General features: G+C 40.0%; 1 protein-coding gene across 9 annotated transcripts in view; it reads left to right on the top strand.

The window, feature by feature from the left end:
• Positions 1–18,823, top strand: part of camkmt (calmodulin-lysine N-methyltransferase) — a 118,295-nt gene extending 99,472 nt beyond the window's left edge. For all 9 annotated transcript variants that reach the window (XM_040138651.1, XM_040138649.1, XM_040138650.1 and 6 more), the window contains 3 exons: positions 4,987–5,050; positions 7,374–7,505; positions 15,396–18,823. In XM_040138651.1, coding sequence (XP_039994585.1) covers positions 4,987–5,050; positions 7,374–7,505; positions 15,396–15,494 — 295 coding nt within the window. In that variant the 3' untranslated portion in view covers positions 15,495–18,823. The remainder of the gene's footprint in view (positions 1–4,986; positions 5,051–7,373; positions 7,506–15,395) is intronic.
• The last annotated feature ends 574 nt before the right edge of the window (positions 18,824–19,397 follow it).

Below are 19,397 nucleotides of genomic sequence, written 5' to 3'. Positions count from 1 at the left end.
TGTGTGTGTGTGTGTGTGTGTGTGTGTGTGTGTGTGTGTGTGTGTGTGTGTGTGTGTGTGTGTGAGAGAGAGAGAGAGAGAGAGAGGGATTCCTGCAGTGCGCATGTGGATGGCAGAGAATCCTTGGCTGGGATGTTGGCATGTCTGCTTTTTCCAAAAGCTGTCCATGTGTGGGCTCTGAGATAAAGCCTTGTTTGTGTGAGTGTGTGTGTGTGTGTGTGTGTGCATTTTTCTATTTTTGTACTATATCTATGTCATTTGCATCTTGTACATTCACCATACCCTTGTTTGTGTGAGTGTGTGTGTGTGTGTGTGTGTGCATTTTTCTATTTTTGTACTATATCTATGTCATTTGCATCTTGTACATTCACACGCGCACTTTTTATGCACATGCACCTCTTTTGTGTTACACTTAAGGGCTGACTGTTACAAGGGATTGGATTAGATTAGGAATTTTGGATACATTAGTGGTACATACGCACACAAACAAACACAAAGCAGAAGCGCATCTTTGCTGAAAGCTCTATGTGATAATTTAGCACAATAGTACCACCCTGGACAGGAGGTCAGAAATATGTAATGGCAGTCTGTAGCACTTTGGATGACGCTGAGGCAATAGAGAAGTGAGTGTCGCTTGGTGCTTGTAGATCATGATGGATCAAGAAACAATATTGCTTTTATCATGTTTAATTTAGTGCACAAAAAATCATCACCTTTTGTTGGGTTTTGTTACTTCGTACCAGTGTACTTTCCACTGCCCCATAGATCACAATAAGTCATTCTGAATCTTCATGCTTCATTACATTCTGTGGGATTCAAACACATTGCTGATACAAATTAAGTTAATATTTTACTGTAAAAAAAAAATCACATCCAGTGATTTATTTGGTTAAGTCACAATTTATTGCATTTCTTGTCTTTCTCTGTGGTATGCAACAATGATTCTTAGAGGCATTTATTCATAATTAAACAAAAACTGTCCCTTTCCAACACACATATTTCTTTTTTTGGTGTCTTTTCTCTGTCGCAATCATATCTTTTCCTTCATAATTGCAGAATTCTTTTTCTAATACTTGACTAATGAAACAGTTTCAACCATTTTGGTTTTTGTGCTACATACAGTATGATGCCAGATTAAAAACTATTTGAATTGTTATCTGAGGTCTACATCACACTAAAATAATGAGAAAAAATTTTTTCTTTTTGAAATTGATAAGAAAAATGAAAAAAGACAGTTTACAAACATATGAAGACCCTCATGTGTCATCAGGGCTCAATTGTGTCAGTGAGAAAAATCTCATAACTTCTGCTGCTCCGATCTCATTCAGGTTGTACCTACAGTACTGGTGTTGACCACCAAATTCTGCATTTTTCGCCAACAAAAAGCTGATAGCAGATGTTAACTGATTTTAGATTAGATTCAGAAAATATGAATAAAAAAACCCACAAGGTGTTCAGCCTTTTTTACCACTTCAACAGAGTGATTCTTAGAGGCATGCTTATTGGCTTTGCCAGGTAATGTGTAAGTCGCATTCTAAGAATGTGATTAAAGTAATACATTCAACTACACACACACACACACACACACACGCACACACACATGCCATGCACCTTGTATACTCCTTAATAGGATGAAAGAGTGAAACCAGTCCGACAGCTTTGTTGTTAACTGTCCTTTTAGGAAGGTCTAGGTCTTACTGCAGTGCACACCGCTAGCTCTGTATATAGTGTTTGCGTGTGTTGTTTTGTTTCTTTTTGTGTACACAGTCACAGGGTTGTGGTGCTATTCTAGTTTTAAGTGGCTTGGTCGTGTTCTCCAACATAACAGCACAGGTAGTTACAGTGAATTTCCAGGATGGCACTGCATAATCAGAAACAAATTAACTGGATATTCGTGATGTAATTTTTTTTTTTTTTTTTTTTTTTTTTAAGTGCAGTAGAACTAGAGAATACTTATAAACAAAACTCAAACAAAACAGGAAGCATACCGAAGAAGACTAAAAGAATTACTCAATGGAGTTACTCTGACCAATAGCTGAAAGGTTGTTCGTTCAAATCTTGACACCGATGAGAAAGTTTAGTAGATTCCATATTCTGATCTGAGTTTGACAAAATGGAGGATACTATATCCACCTCATGTGTTTTCCTTTGGCTCATTTTGGATATAAGACAAAGAAGTGGTGATAACAGACACAACAAGTCATGGAACAGAGAAACATATAATACCATAGGTATGCTAAGTGTCACAACACCTGAAATAAATCGTTAGGTAATACATTTAATATCATAATGCTTATACATATACACCCTTGCATCTTAACCCTTAAATTTCCTCTTGGGAAACCGAGGCTTAGTAGATGATGTCATGTGTTTCCATGGTCTCACCCTTGCAGCTTTGACAACATCCTGTATGTTCTCACATGCGTGTAAGCAGACAAATATAGCAGCAACACTCTAACACACACACGCCCGTGTGGTGCCCTTTCACCTCCAGTCAGATTCGACTGGAGTTCACTGGGCTGTCCTGGGTGTGAGGGGTCAGTGTGAGACAATAGGCCTCTGACAGTCTGGGGGCATCAGAGGTGACCTTAAAGGGGAAGACCACTCAATTTGAGAGTCCATAAATGTTAGCCTGACATTATAAAACAACAAACCCCAGCCAAACAGTGTAGACTGCAAAACATTCTCCTGATTGGCAAAGTCTTACAAGAATATCATTTTATTGTCTATTGTCAACATTTTAATATACAGTGAAAGTAAAGAGATGCCAGAAACTCAAACTAACAACAAATTACTTGTCTGAGCTATTTTTGGTGATGAAATTATAGCAGTGAACATTACCACATGTTACTTTATGTAACATATGTGGCTTTATTTGTCATGTCACAATATTATATTGGGAGTTGTAGGCAGCATTAGGGAAAAACTTTCATCAGTAATGACACAACATGGTACAAATGAAGACTAAGACTTACATTCTGCGCTTCGAGAGTGTCTCTTTCTTGTCTGACTTTAACTGTTGCCCCCTGAATGACACACTGTCCTTCCATTGCCCTCGTGTGTGTGTGTGTGTGTGTGTGTGTGTGTGTGTGTGTGTGTGTGTGTGTGTGTGTGTGTGTGTGTGTGTGTGTGTGTGTGTGTGTGTGTGTGTGTGTTTCAGTTACCTCCACCCAACTAGCACACTTCCTTGTTTTCATTACCACTCACTTTTCCCGTGAACTGATATCTGTGGCAAAGTAAACCAAACACAAACCTCTCACCTTTCAAGTCAAATAAACTTTGCACCTCTGTCTAACCGTAGAAAGAAAAATAAACTTAACACATACGTATACACATCCTGGTTTTGGTAACAGCTTGGAGTGCTGTCATATATATATATATCCTCTGAAAAAATGTATTTGTGTAGGTATGGGCAGAGATGCAGTGAAGAGATGCTGTGGCGTGGACTGTACCTCTGATTCCTCATTGGGATCAGAGGATTTTGAATGAGGAAAGGTCAGAGGCTGTGATTGGAAACTTGCATCCAGATTGCCACTCCATTGGCCAGTTGGACGGATGTGTGGGATTATGTCAAATCTGCACTGTATTGTTGCATTTTAGTCAAATTACTCCTCTCTCATCTGTGATAATAGGTACACACAAACACACACTCACACTCACACATAGTGCACTTCTTACCTGCATAATGGATTGAAATTTGTCATTGTGGATATAAGGACAGGTTTGACTTCGTTTAGAATGATTGGAGTTGATTTAGGCCTGTGTGTTTGTGTGTGTATTGCACCAAACTCCATCCCATCCAAAAACTAGCTATATACTAGATATACTAGATAGCATATCTACCAACATCCTTAAAGTCTCCACAAGAATAGAGGAGGACAAAAGTTTATAAAAACAATGCAGATGTAAATTCATGTTAATAAAAACATTTTGGTGAAACATTTTAGCGTAGTTGCTATTTTGTTAACAAAATATGTCCTAAATGCCATTAAGAAGCCATTCTTTGTTTAGGTGATTACTGTACCTTTAACAAAAGAGTCCTCATCTGTGTCTCAGTCTGTGTTTTTTTTCTTTCTCTGGTTCATACAATTTTCTCCCTCTGGAAAAAAAATGCATGTAGACTTGTTATGACTCCACTCATCTTTGCATTAACAGTATCTGAATCGCATTTTGCTTATGACTACACTTGATCCTGCACGCAAATATACACACACTACACAAATGCACACTGACTTGTAAGACAAACACGAATGCATTAAAAGATGTACATGCATACTCCAGAATAGAGCATCCTGATAATCGGATTTTAGATGTAACTTACTTACTATCATACATTAGCAGTATGATAATTTGATAAATGCAACCTCAATTATTTATATGTGCTAATCATATTGTACATGAAGCTGCACAAACAGACATGCACAAATGTTGTAATTCAAATATACAAAAACGTATACACCACCTCCCTTACACTCATATGGAAGTTACAGTACAATGGTGCTTAATGTACAATGGAACCAGTTAATTTGATTTTGTTAAAATTTACTTTTTGATTTTTTTTTTTCCCCAATCCCTTTGTTATTTTTGTTCTTATATCTTCATACTAACTGCAGAGCGCACATTCCAGGTATTAATTCCACAAATTCAAGGTGTTTTGTGGCACTTTGAAGTATCTCAGTAAAAGTGTGTACGTCTGCACATGTACGTGTGTCGGTGTGTGTGTGTGTGTGTTTACTGTAGCCAATGCACGCTGGATTTTCTGATGTTCTGCATTCCTCTCTGTGCCTCAATAACAGGCTGAGGTGAAAACACATGGAAACTCAGATGTAAACAAAAAGGAAGAGCGTCTTACTCATGCAAATTGTTTTTCCCTTCTTCCTGTTGGTGGATTTATTTGTAAACAAAGGAAAATAAATAGCCTTCCGCTTTATCTGGAGCTGCTATCGTACAAATGCATTCTAACCTGACTCTCCGTCTCCCTCTCAGTTTGTTTCTCGACCAGTACAGAGCCAGCCTGGTTGATGCTATAAGGAGATTACTGCAACCCAACGTAAGTGTGTGTGTGTGTGTGTGTGTGTGTGTGTGTGTGTGTGTGTGTGTGTGTGTGTTTGTGTTTGTGTTTGCTACTGTTTTGTGTGTTTGTGTGTCGACTGTATATAGCTCTGCTTATCCCCTTCCTCTAAATCACCACCCACTATTCTCAATCATAATTAGGCCTTGCCCCAAACCCTATACACATTAATAGTCTGACAGGATTAATATCATGTAATACTTTAATGCTTATTATGAGCAACTTGAATGCATCGCTCTGATCTCCATCTCTCTCTTTCATGCCTTCCCTTAATCATAAATCCGAGGCAACTTCTCCCTTTTGGCCTTGCGATAAGACCCCATGCTGTGACAGACAAAGTAAATGGGGGGGGAAGCAAAAGGCTGGAAGAGATAGGGTTGAGATTTATATTCATCTGAGGGAAGAGGGATGGATTTTAAGTACAGAGGCCAGAGTGGTATTGGGAATATCTGTTTATGAAAAAGAGGTGAAAATGGCACTGAAGGGAATGAGAGAGGGAGAAGAAGGAGGAGGAAAGGACACAGGAAGGGTGGGATGAGGAAGGAAATAGATGGATTGGAGGGAAAGAAGGAGGGACAGCAATGGGAATGATGAAGGTATGGAAGAGATGGACAGTGAGATGGAGATGTAAGAAGAATGGCTAAGAGAAATGGTTTAAAATATATTTCTCTTCATCTAGAAACGCAACATGGATGTTGTTTGGGGAGGTTATAAAGGGGTTTTCAGTTCAACACCAAGCCCCTAAGGGTCAGATCTCTCAAATTACAAAAAAAAAAAAAAAAAAATCTAAATCAAAAACCAAAATTCAATAGCAACCTCTAGTTTCATAAACTGTGTTTCTCTGAACAAGCCACAGACCTTGCTGTGAACAGTTTTCCCTAGAACTGCTCATAGTCCCTATGATAACTGCTGACAGCATGTTCGGTGGATAGTCCAGCACAAATGGGATGCTGTCTCTGGAAAGACATGTTGCTGTTGTATTTTTTAAATTTCATTTGTCATTTAATGTCAGCACCTCGAAGGAAATCCCATTCACTTCCATTTTATTGGGGTGGAGGCAGAAATCTCAGCGATGGATATCTCAGAATCTGGGGAGATAAAACCAAAACTATCCACATGGCTAGATACCTCACAGTTTTATTACCTTTGTTTCAAATGGCAGAGGTAACTAAAAAGACTAAAGGATAAAATTATTAATGTTAGATTCCAGTAGTTGCCAGCAATGACACACGTTTCTTCAGTTGACATTTCAGACTGTGGCATGCGCTGTAACACCTACAATTTGAATATGTGTCTCGGTTGCAGTTGAGTGCAGAAGCTGATGTGGTCGAATGACAGGCATGACATCTGGCCATTGTTGTACATCTGTGTGTTAAGTCTCTCTTGATGTCTCTCTCTCTTTAATCCAGTGGAGATAATTCAGGGGCTAATATGATTTGAGTGTCGGCCATCAGACTGTCGCTGCCACAACAAGCTTTGCCAAATATTTAATAATTTGCTAAGCTGATTAAACAATTAACAAAGCAACGATTAATTCTTCCATCTAATGGCACTAATTTGTTGTTTCTGACAAAGGTGGTCCATCCGGTGGGCTAGATCCCTCTTAATCAGCTGATTAGTGCTGGGAGGAATTTTGTCTGTTTGTGTGCTTTCGCTGTGTTTTTAAAGAGAGAGGGGGGAGAAAAAAAATTGCAACTGGATATACAGATGAAAAATCATCTGTCAAACAGGGTGATCCTGCTGTTCTCCCTGCCTTTGTGTTCGTTTAGCTGGTGTTGTGTAAGTGTGCGTTTCTTTGTGTGTGTTTTTATGTGTGAGTTAGTTTGTGTGAGCATCCCTCTTTGCTCCATTTAATTAAAACAATAATAACATGATCAACATGAAATAAAACTGAAAGCTGAAGGATTTCAAAGAAACTTTGAACCTCTTGGTAATCCTCTTAGTATTTGCAGGACATCTGTGATGCATGTACACACACAGAAACACTGTCTTTCTCCCTGTCTTTCTCACAAACACATACACAAACACACTCAAGTCAAATAAATGAGCAGACACATTCAAACCTACACATTTTTTGATTTATCATCTAATTTGTACCTGGTAAAAATCAAAGCAGAGAGAGACATATTAGCAACTAACTCTGTGTGTACGTGTGTCTGTGTCTTTGTGTGTGTAAAGTTGACAACAAATGTAATGAGAAATGAGGTGTGAAACAATGTTTGAAGTACCCCATAAATGTACTGTGCCCTATACTGATTATCCAACTCACAAAATACTTACCCTCCTCTTGCTTTCTACACAGGGCATGGCGTTGGTGTTCGCTCCACTGAGAGGTGAAACTCTGAGACTGTTCTGTCAACTGGCCCAGCAGGCCAGACTCTGTGTCTCTCAACACCAGCAGTATGACGCCCAGGTCTGGGATGTTCACTTAAAGGTAAAAAGCATGTCCAAGAATAGAAAAGACACTCAGGCAGTCAACATGGCTCCAAAGCAGTGGATTCTGTAAAAACCAAGACACTTGAATCAGTCAAGTTTTGGTTAGAGAGATGACTCGTACAAGCAGCGCAAGTGCTTGTTAGATCAATAATAGAAATTATTGATTACTTTCTCACCATGGATTTAGAGTGTTACGCTTTGTTGACAGCTGTTGTTGATAAGAGAGTAAAACTAGTGTAACTACATTATAAATAAAATAGTACCAGTGTACATGGTCATCAACCATGTTATTGGGTTGTTTTTAAGAATGTCTTAAGGTTTTCTGCACTGACTATCAGTTAAACAACAGTTTCTGTAATGACTTAATCCATGTTTTACCCAAGGCAACAGTAGTTACAAAATGTTTGGTGGAAATTTAGGACAGGTTCTTATTTTTCAAGTCCATCTTAATACTATACTTACGGGGTGATTGGTCACTGTAATCATTTATCCTCCGCAGACGGGCCATAAAGCTATTTCTTCAGCGAATGACTGCACCGTAAGAATCAGGAGACAAAATAAATTTGGTTTATTGAGACTGCTGAAGCCCATTATTTGCTTCAGTTGAACTTTTACGGTGGCCAGTAACATGGGAGCATTGTATTAAAATGGATGAAAACCTGGTTAATGCAATTCGGTTGCCTTCTAGAAAATGTGCAAAATCTGTTGCCACTTAATAAAGAAACCAAAAACAATCCAGGTTGAGTATTAGGCACTCAGCTTTAATAAAGACTTGTGGATTAGCCTGTTGTTTGATACTTAGAGACACTTTTTGAGACACACCAGCGCAAAAACAAGCTGCCTTTACTTGGCAGCGTGTGTGTGTGTGAGAGAGAGAGAGAGAGAGAGGGAAGGAGAGAGAAGGAGAGCGAAAAAGAGAAAAGGAGCGACAGAGGCAGTGTTAAAAGAAGTGGTGTCCAGCTGTTATCTCCATTACACACACAGCTACAGAAGAACAAGACAGCAAGGAGTGGGCTAAATTGGTGCACACATGTTCAGCTACACTGGTGGGACAATTGGACCGACTGGCCATTAAAATGTCTGTCAAAGTAACCTTAGCAAGGAAAATCTCACTCCTTCTCTCCTACTCTCCGTACTATTTGTCCTTCACTACATTTAGCATGCACAATCACTCACACATTCTATAAGTTACCCTTTCAAACTTCATTTAAGGTGAGTACACATTTACAGAGGGGACTGACTCAAGGCCGGCCTTGGTCAAATTGGCACAATCCACATTTGGCCACCCATCCCCCCTTCAGTGAGTGCGTCGTTGGCCACTCTTGTCATGTGAGGAAACCACATCTTGAGAAAGTCGAGTCAAACACACGGCAGTATGCCTTTATGGTCACGTCACTCCGACCAATGAACTTCACCAGTTTGTGCAAACCTTATCCCTTAAAAATTAAGTTGATGTACAACAAATTTGTGTTTGCAAAAGCGTTTTTTAGGAAACGTAATGCTAACCTGGTTACATTTTTTATTGACATTATGATAAAATTTTTCTATCACAGTATACTATACTGTATGTAAGTTTTAAGCACAATTATCATTTTTATGGTTATGTTTAGGCCAATGAAACCACTTGGTTAAGGTCAGATAAAGATCAGATAAAAGATGGTTGAGTATTAAAAAAGTCCATGCTGACTTGAATCACAAGACACATGTACTTGTTTGGTATTAAACCGAAACCACCATCTTTCCCTAATCAAAAAACAGGTCTTTTAGTAGCCCAATCCTAAAACCGCATGGGATGTAGGACTCAAATCCCACTCTGCAGTGTCAAGTCCTGTGCTTTGTACACTCAGTCATCCACCTCGACCTCTCCATGTAACTTGTGTACACATTTATAGGACTAGATTTCCTACAAAACATATTTGAGAGAGCTAGAGTAAGGTTTAACTAAACCCCATGAACGTTTAATCTTCTGTTTAGTTTCCCCTCCAGTCATTAAACGTGGGTTTTTCTCTCAGTGGAGTGTGAGCAGAACAAGAGGAGGTAAGTCTAGAAAAGAACAAAAATCAGGACAAGGAGGGTTAGAGAAAAAGGAAAAAGTTAATGGGGACAGAAGGAAAGAAGTAGCCTCTGTAGTAAAGTGGATGCTGCTATTGCCGTAAATTTAAAAGAAATTCAAGATTTTTTAAAAACCTGCTGAGTGAATTGATGAGGCCTCAAGGCCACAGAATACAGTCACCATTAATTCTAATGGTTCAGCACCTCAACCGCTTGGGAAAATTGCAACTCAGACCTGTTTTAGTGATGAGAGTTCCTTGACAACAGACTTACTACAATTTGAACAGTGAAATGAACTCAGACTAATATTGATGTGGCTTTAAAAAAAATTACCCTGAAATTTGGTATGCAAGGGGTCTTACAGACCATTCAGCTCACTTTTGAAATGCACACTTCCATCTTGGTAACACACACTGTCACACAGGCACACAAACACACAAACACAGTGGGGTCAGGTGCTGCGTGCGGATATGAGGACAAGTTGAAGTGCCCCCCTCACAACTGAAGGTGATTAAGTCTCCTCTGCTTATCTTCTGATGAACACTCTGAACAACCCCTGTGTGGTTTTTGTGTTTGTGTGTGTGTCTGTGTGTGTCTGTGTCTGTGTGTACGTGTGTTTGCGCGTACGTGTGTGTGTGTGTGTTTCTGTGTGTGTGTGTGTGCGTATGTGTGTGCGCGCGCGTGTGTGTGCTTGTATGTGCCTGACTGACCATTCGAGACACACACACACACGCTGTGCACACAGCTAAGAAACAAGCTATATCACAATCCCACACAGACCAGACATCACTCAGAGGACAGCATATTGGCTAGACATTACACACTAACACACACACCACATGATGATATCACAGCGAAACATACACTACCACCGTGCACGCACACACACACACACACACACACACACGCACATCCAAATGAGCAGCTGCTGCTCATTTACACTACAGATTAGCTTTCTTCAGCTATATTTACTTACTGTGGGTGGACCAGAACACAAGAAAAATGCATATCAGACCCGACAGTGGAACAAACGCTATGGATTTTCTTTCACTGTGGCTTATAACAATCAAAGACATCATCAACAAAAGCATATGTAAACATTTTGAAAAAAACTGGAACTGAAAAGCCTGTTTTTTTTTTTATACTGAGAATCCCAACTGTTACAGGGTCTGTAGTTTCAGAGCAAACACTTTCTGTCATATGAAATTAACTTTTACTGTTGCTGCCTCAGTCTTTAATCAGATTGTGTTTATTTTAAAAAAGCTGCCATCTACTGTTGTTTTTTGAAAGAACATTTTATAAGTTGTAGAGACATGTTAAACTTGTCAATTGGATCAGTAATTTATATATTTTTATAAGACAATATTAAAAATAAATTGAGTCTGCAATAAAAATGTCATAATTTTTACTCAAAATCTAGTATCGAGTGAACAGATTCGGTATTTCGCCATAACTTTAACAAATGAGGCCAATCTAGGCCACTGCTTAGTGTAACTCAAATATTTGTGACGTGAGTATCAACAGGGTGATATGGTTGAAATAAGTATTAAGATATTTTATCAATATATCATTATATATCAAATGTATTCAAAATCACATGTAAAATAATCAAATTAATGTTCAGTGAAAGGGACTGCGATCTACCGTTAAGCATTACAACAGACGAAACTCTTCAAATGTGTAAAAAGAAAAACCCCAAAAAACCTCATATACTCATTTTGTTAGTGTTTCAATACATTTTGGTTGGAAGTTTTAGCATGGACAACAGAGCTTTGAGGTGATATGATACCACTGAAAGCTGTGAAATGACAATAATGAATTATCTTAATAATATCTTAATAAGTTAGTGGCACGCTCTCCTGAAAATCCAAGCATTTCGAACAGCTATGACGCAATATCATGTAACTGGTTGAGTTTTCACGTGTGTCATTTTAGCCGAGTTCACTTCAGTCTATTAGCGACTCACAAGCTCCTCCATCTGGCACAGATGCTGTTAAACAAACGTACCCCCAGTAGCTGTGAGTATGCTGGCATTCCTCGCCGTGCCAGGTTTGACACACGTCAAATTTGATGTGGTTCGGAATTTACTATCAGTCTCAACGTTTGCTTTGAATGTGTTTGTCCGAAAAAGAGAGAGCAGGGAGTTTTTTTAGCAATTCTTTACAAACCATTTCGAGACCCCCAGCTCGCTACTCTGCATATTTTCACACATACACACACTTTCGCCCTGACACAAACACACTCAAGGGACTGCCGACAGCAGGCAGGCCCAATGTGCAGCGGCAGTGTGTCTAAGAACTGTGTGTGGGTGTGTGTGTGTGTGTGTGTGTGTGTGTGAGCGTAAGGCGTGTGCTGGGACGGGCAGACAGGGCTAGCGCGTTATCCTCTTATCCCCACTGTTGTGGAATAGAGAGGCAAGCAGCTGGAGGGACTGCAAGCAGCCTGATAATGCCAGCGCTATTTTCTAACCCGCCATCTTAATCTTGTTACTCAAATGGTTGTTAAGAGAGAGTCATGAATTTTAATTTCTCTCAAACGCAGATGCAAACACACACATGCAAGAGAGTGTCTGTGCACATGTGCGGAACCCACCCGTCTCTCTCACATGCATTAATAGTATCCCCACTGTGTCCATGCACTCACACTCCCTTCCCTGCCTCCTTCTTTTCGTCCTCCCTCCTTCACTCTTTTTCTCTCTCTCCTGGCTTCCCTCCTTCCTCCCTCCCCCCTTTCTTTGACATATCTTCCTTCACCCCTCTCCACTCTCCCTCCCTCTGCTCCCCTCTATCTTTCCATTTCCTACATCACGACCCACTTCTCTATTTATTCAAGCCTTACCTTCTATCCCTTCCTCTACTCCTCTCTCCATCCACCCAATCCCTCATTCTCTGTTTCCTAATCCTGCCGAGAGAGACCTCACACATCCGGTTCATCCGTTCCTTCCCTGTCTCAGAGCCCCCTCCTGTCTTTCCACCTTGTTCACATTCTCTCTGGTCTATGCAAGCAGGGCAAAAATAAACAAGAAAAAGCAGAAGGCAGAGAAATAGAGAGGCAAAATGTGAGCACGAGAGAGGGAGGCAGAAGGTGGGGCGCAAGTGGCAATAAAATAAATGACTTGCACCTTGGAAAGGAAAAAAAGAGAAAAGATTGTGGGGGTGGTGGGGTAGGGGGTCAGGTTGAGAGCCGATTTAGCCAGCCACCCATGAAGCTGATTAGGCAGCCTGCGATCAGGAGGAACAGCTTTGCTTGTTAAACTTTTCACCTCTGCAAGCTCTCAGCCCTCACCGCGTTAAGGCCCCCCCCCCATCACTCCATCTATCGCTTCCTTGCTCCTTCCGCCTGGTAGAATTTGAATGTGAATGCTGGCCATGGTCCCCATAGCAGGCTTAGCATTGGGGGCAGGCAGCTGCCCCTCCACGCCCAACCACCCCCTGGGCTCTCTCTCTCTCTCCCTCTCTTTCTCTCTGTCTCTCCGGGGGTCATAGGTTCAACCACCGGCCGGTGCCTGGAGGGATGGCCTCAGAAAGATAACACACATGAAGGGGACTTTAAGAGAAAGAGACGGGCCGAACGAGAGAGGGGAGAGGCAGACACGAGCATTTTGTTCGTAGTGAACAAAAAGGACAGAAATTGGGGGGAAAAGGCAGAATGAGGAGGGATGTTGTGGAGGAGGAGATCTCCCGCTCTCTCAGGACAAGGTGTGGGAATAGGAGTGATGACACGTTCGAGAGAGTTGAGTCAAGGGAGAATGTGAAGCAGACCCTCAGGTAGCCATTTAAATCACACTAACCCTCTTCCTTCTGGGTGTTGTGACATTGTGGACTGTATATTCAAGTACTGTTCAAGACCACCTCTTTCTCCTGTTTTACACCTTTGTACATCTGGCGAATACATATAACAACTTGTAATTGCTTCTGGATGTATAACACAGTATGCTGCCAGTGAGATCGCAGTGTGTTGTGGCGTAAGTTGAACCAGGTTAAACCTTTTTGCTTGATGACAAAAGTTTTAAAATTTAGTCCGTCACAGTTAATAATCTATTTGTGTATTACTTATTTAATTGTATTATACATTTCCTAATTAAGCACTTTTGGTTGACCTGTTGTTTCTATAAAGGTGCTCTATAAATAAATTTGACTTCACTTTTTTTATTTTTTTTTATTTTGCTGAAGTCCACTGTACTGGAAACCTGGCTATGTCAACGCAGTAGTCCCTTTGAAATGAATAGGTGACTGTGTTTTTTCATGCAGTGGTAGTGTCAGCCCGAACACGGCATTACACCCAACCAAGTGAAGCTTCAAATACTCCAGTAATTTCAAATGTCCATACTGCCCTTGTAACAATATGATATGTGCACCGCGACTACGTGCTACCTGCTCAGAAACATAATATACTGCATTTATAACTGTGTATACAACTGTCCTGTTAGTTTATTGTAGGATGTGTCTTAATAAAGCTAAATAAAGTGGGAGGCCTGCAGGGATTGTAATTTCACTGAGACCTGCCTACCTTAGAGCAGAAGTTAAAAAAAAAAAAAAATTGACACTTTCATGACAAAAAGAAGTTGAAATGAACAATTACGTCTTTGAGTTTTTTTAGTTGCAGAGCGGAGCACGTTCAAAATACTTAATAGCTGATCTAGATATTTCGATGCTGGAAAAACAATAACAACTGCAGCCCACAATGTCATGATTGTCACGAATGCCAGAAAATGACCTCATTTGTTGGGAAAACAGCCGAGTCAGAATTTGAGCTTGTAATGTAAGCAGGTTTGGGTTGGATGGAAGGCCACTTGTATAGCACTCAACAGTAGATGCCGCTGACGGAAGTGAAATTAGGGTCAGTCTGAGTTCCAGTTTGTTGGGAAGAAACCTTTTCACACAGTTCTGCGTGATTCTGTTCCTCACCACACATGCACACACACACAGACAATCACACAGTCTCACATGAGCAGACCTACTAAACTCACTTTCATAAGTCTCTGATCGTTTGGCCAGACGCTGAGCGAGCTGATTAGGTGGTGCAAGCCCAAACTGCCAAGTCTGCTTAAAAGGGCACTGAGTGGGCACCACATGGGCACCCCACAAAGTTGGGTTTGCATGTTTGACAGTGTTTGTATGTGCAGGGGCATGCACACTAGAACTGGAACAATTAGTCAATTAACTGACTGACAGAAAATTCATTGGAAACAGTTTTGATAGTTGATTAATTGTTTAACTAATTTTTCATGCACAAATTCCAAATGAGAAGCTAGTTCTAGCTAGTTAATTAAGAAAATAATTTGCAGATTAATCAATTGAGGAAATATTTTTTAGTTTCAGCCCTATCGGACAGATTGGTGCACTCTGATGTGGTGTACTAAGCTAGTTACATTTCGACTGTAGCTAACAAATTACTGGTGGTATTGCGCAAACATATACATACATGTGATATGTATATGGGTGTATATATGTATCGAATTGGTGTGAGGTCGTTTCTCCGTGCCAGAAACATACAAACTATATACCCGACTAATGAGGAAAGGCATTAAAACTACCTTTAGATTACGAAGTCTGCATTGATAATGTTTTACACTAACCCCCCTCCGGGATGTTTCATATGGGGAGTAAAGTTCAAGTCAAGTCAAGTGTTTTTTATTTCTCTAAAAGTGATGAAATGATCAGATTTGAAAAATTTTGGCCTATACACGTATATCTGTTGGTACACAGCAATATTGAAATATTGAAATTCGACAGCCGAAAAAAAGTATTCTGCCGAACTGAATTATTGGATGAAGACTTAATGTAGAATTTTTGCGTCTGTCTAGTTAACGCTTTTCATGTTGTGGGCTTTTCAGATGCAGAGAGAGGGAAAAGAAGCGTACGATGAGAACATCCACTATCCTCTCCTCATCACCCTGACCAAAGGACCTCAACCCGCCAGTCACTCTCAGTAAACCAAAACAAGTGAGCCCTCATCGGTGCACAGTACCACTCCATACGCTTTTGAATATTTGAGATGGAATGATGCTACAAAGTCATGTCAACAGTGTGACCCACATGTGATCTGAGTGAGGAGGAAGACTTGCACTGAAAGAGCGGTATTAAAATACAGTAGTGTTACATTTGTCCCAGTGTTTAAACATATTGAGAGCGAGAGAAAATCAAGTTGTGTTCATATTTGAGACATTTTTATATTTACATTGGCCACTGAGGATTAATCACAAGATGGTGCAGAGTTTTGGATAATATTTGAGTGTGCATGCTTTGTAGTTTGAAGTGCTGTTGAGTAACAACCTCGTTTCCAAAGCAGTAGGGATACATTTCCTGTGGCTGAGGAGACAGAAAAAGAGAGGTGGATATTTTCTTACCAATTACGTTTTTAACCATCTGCCATATGCTAACATACTCCGTCCATCCAGGAAAGGGAACCACATTGCCGCATTGTCAGGTAACCAGTTCAGTGCTCCAGTCAACATCCAAGCCAACAAGCCAATCAGTTGTTTAGTCATTTAACTAGCTTTTCATTCAGTCAATGGACATGGACATTTCCTCAGTCAGTCCTACTGTAGGTGTCAGTTATTCAGTCAGTTGGCCCTCTTTAACCAGTCACCAGCACGGCAGCCAGCTCTAATTCATGAACTGTCACAGAGTGTGGAGCACCTCACGTATTCCTCAATGCTTCCTTTATTTCTCTTTGTTCCCTTCTTCTCCTGCTTTAATGTCTTCAAATGCAACTTTTTCCCCCAGTCAGAGTCAGTATTAAGAACTTTTATTTGTTCATTAATTACAACAGTGCATTAACAAAGAGACTAAGGAGCAATTGTTGTTGCCCAGGAGCTACAGCTTGCAAAGTACACGGCAAAATTGCCATGGATACAAGTAGTCCACACTACATCACATTTTAATTTAAATTTGCACAGCTCTGTTGGAGTTACAATCTCTTTTTGAACTATCCAACAGAAACTTGTTCTGACTCTATAATTCCACCAACATCACCTGCAACTCCTGCTCCACGCATAGTTTATTAAAATGTTTGCTACACGCTGCTAAAAGCTCAGAGTCTGTATCCACCTTCAGTAAGTGTGAGTGTGTGTAAAGAAAGACAGAGAGAGAGAATACATGCGCATTAGTTGTGATGACTCCTACTACTCACATTTATTGAAAAGTGACCACAACACTGTGGAATAGATTTTAAAAAAATCTGTCTGACATGCTTTACATAGCAAGATTTCTTTGCATGTTTTGTTTTTCTTTTTTTCTTCATTTTTTGTAATGCAGCGCTTTCAATGTTCTTTTACCCCCGATGTCCACTGGCCCTGTGACCGAAGCATCTCACTCAAAGTTCACGCGTGCCAGGTGTATTTTCCGGGCTGCTAGCTGCAACATTCACTTTTGAATATACGTAAATGACTCAATATATTGACAATTGACAGGGAAGTTTCAAATTTATTGGTATGTTCATTTGTTATTGATTTAACCTTTACATATATATGGCTAAACTATATTTCTTACCTGTTTATGTCACTTCTCTGAGAGCAGGAGAGAGAATACTATGGTTTTCTTTCTGCTAATATACATCACACATACATAAAAATCAGATAGAAAGATGGCATACAGTAGCTAAAGTGCAGCCACAAAGTATCTGTCACCATTATGATAATAAATGAGCTGCAGACATGTTTTCAGTGTGAATGTAAAACACAAAAAATGTCTGCAAAACAACTCGAAACGAACAGACAGCTTGAACAAGAACACAACACAGCCACATCCAGTGGACATCTGGGGTTTGAGTATAATCTCAAATTGATACTATGTGTAACCATAGTTCTTATAAGTCCTACCATCTCCTAATAACCTCAAGAGGAAAAACTTTTACCTTTTTCATGCCAGTTGCCCCTCAATTTTCTGTTGGCATTTTTTTTCTATCTGCACAGTTTTACTCAGGTCATGTCCTTTGCATTCAGCTGTTTCTTCTTTCTTGTGGTATTAAAAAAAAACACCAAGTGGCAGTTGGTCACTCAAGCCTAAGGTTGTACCTATCACTAGTAAGCAGTTTCCATTTTTCACTGTGATCCACTGCTGTACACAACAGCCAAGAAGCTATGCAGTATCTCCCAGTGGCTGCTGTTTACATTATTCATGCTACAAAAATAATCCACCTTCAGAAATAAAAAGTATTCCCTTCTCTGTGACTGCACTGAAAAGTAAATTAAGCCAGTTTATTAGTGGTCTCAATGCTTTGAGGACTTAAATTGCATTGCAAAGGTTTAGAAGTGTACTTAATTACATTTTTATCTGTAATGCAGTTTGTTGTGTACCTTTGATATCTGTGGGCTAACACACTGTATAAATACCATCCCAACTGTGACTGTGAGCAGTGACTTCATCACTGTCTGGTGAGACATCGCCAACACTAAAAGCGATGTCACCTTAAAACACTTTGGCACCACTTTTTACTGTGACATCTGTGCTGCGCTGCTGCTTCATACAACATCACTGCCTATATTAGTGACAATAATCCTCACCCGGTGCACCTGCGAGCTGTTGTGATGTTCCGTTGTACCACGGTGATGTCGTTACCTCTTGTTGTGTTATAAGCGCTGTATGCTAGGACACTCGAGCACTGTGACATCAGTAGACGGACAAGAAGCCGCTGATAGTCAGTGTTATTCAGAGACGGTCGCGTGGTCTTTATTTGGACTTTGGACTAATATTAATAACAGGGAGAAATCCAACAGTTGGAACAGAAAAGACCACAGAGGTGGATCTTTGTTGCAGCAGAGAATCACCCTGGGCAAACATCATACAGGGATGCTCTGTTCCAACAGATTTATGACACTGTATTGTGGGATGTCTCAGCTAGGCTATTGTTTTGATTATCAAACAGAATTCATTGAATTGTTGGTTATTTGCAGGCCATGTCCACACAGATCCAGATCGATTTTCAAATTGGATCTACTTTTCTTGGTTTTGGCCTTCTTTCCACAATCCACCACCAAAAACTTCAAGAAAGTCCTCCAGTTTGGATAAAGTTGAAGCTGCTTCTGTAGCATTTTGCTGTGTAGGGACACCGGACATTTTCAAAAACATTTTTATATTTCTTCGGGCATTTTGCCGGCATGACAAAAGAAACAGAAAACCATAGATACTTCAATGAAATATCTAGTTTATCTACTTTAGTGTGGATATGGCCTTATATAGTAAGTTTCTTTGTTCAGTCTATTAAATTCCCTCTGCTTCACTGTAATCAGTGGGTTCAATTTTGTACTTTGCAGTTGAAGGCTTGGTGATTGTTTTTGAATGAATAAAAATAAACATACATTTGCTTCAAGAAATTTGGGACTCTGGACTTTTTTTTTCCTTTTTCGTTTTGTCCATTTGAAAATGTAAAAAGGACAATGTAACACATCAACTACAGCTATAGAATTATTTCAGTAATAAAACCTTGTTTAAAATTTCATTTCTGAGTTATTTCATTACTGTACATTTCAGTATCAAAAAGAAATCACAAAAACAACAAAAGACTATTGACATGGTCACTTTGCAGATTGTGGATTTTCTGTAATATATTCTTCCCCAATAAATGCACATTATGTGGAGGTGGTTAATGAAGCTGCTTGTGAAAGACTATGTATGTGTGTTACATTATTAAAAATCCAGTCTTAAATGCTCACAGATGTAATAAAGTTTCCTTCAGGCCCAGATCGGCTATGGCCTATGTTTCAAACACAATGGCCTCCTGCAGGCTAAGCTGGTGCCAGACAAGGTAACACACACAGATACACACACTTAGCGCTCACACACATATATCAAGACCAGTCAACAGTCTACTCCTCCTCAGGAAGAAAGGAGAGAGG

This window comes from Xiphias gladius, chromosome 11 (genome assembly GCF_016859285.1).
Source record: "Xiphias gladius isolate SHS-SW01 ecotype Sanya breed wild chromosome 11, ASM1685928v1, whole genome shotgun sequence".
NCBI classification, from domain to species: Eukaryota; Metazoa; Chordata; class Actinopteri; order Istiophoriformes; family Xiphiidae; genus Xiphias; species Xiphias gladius.
This window is presented reverse-complemented; position numbering and strand designations above follow the sequence as displayed.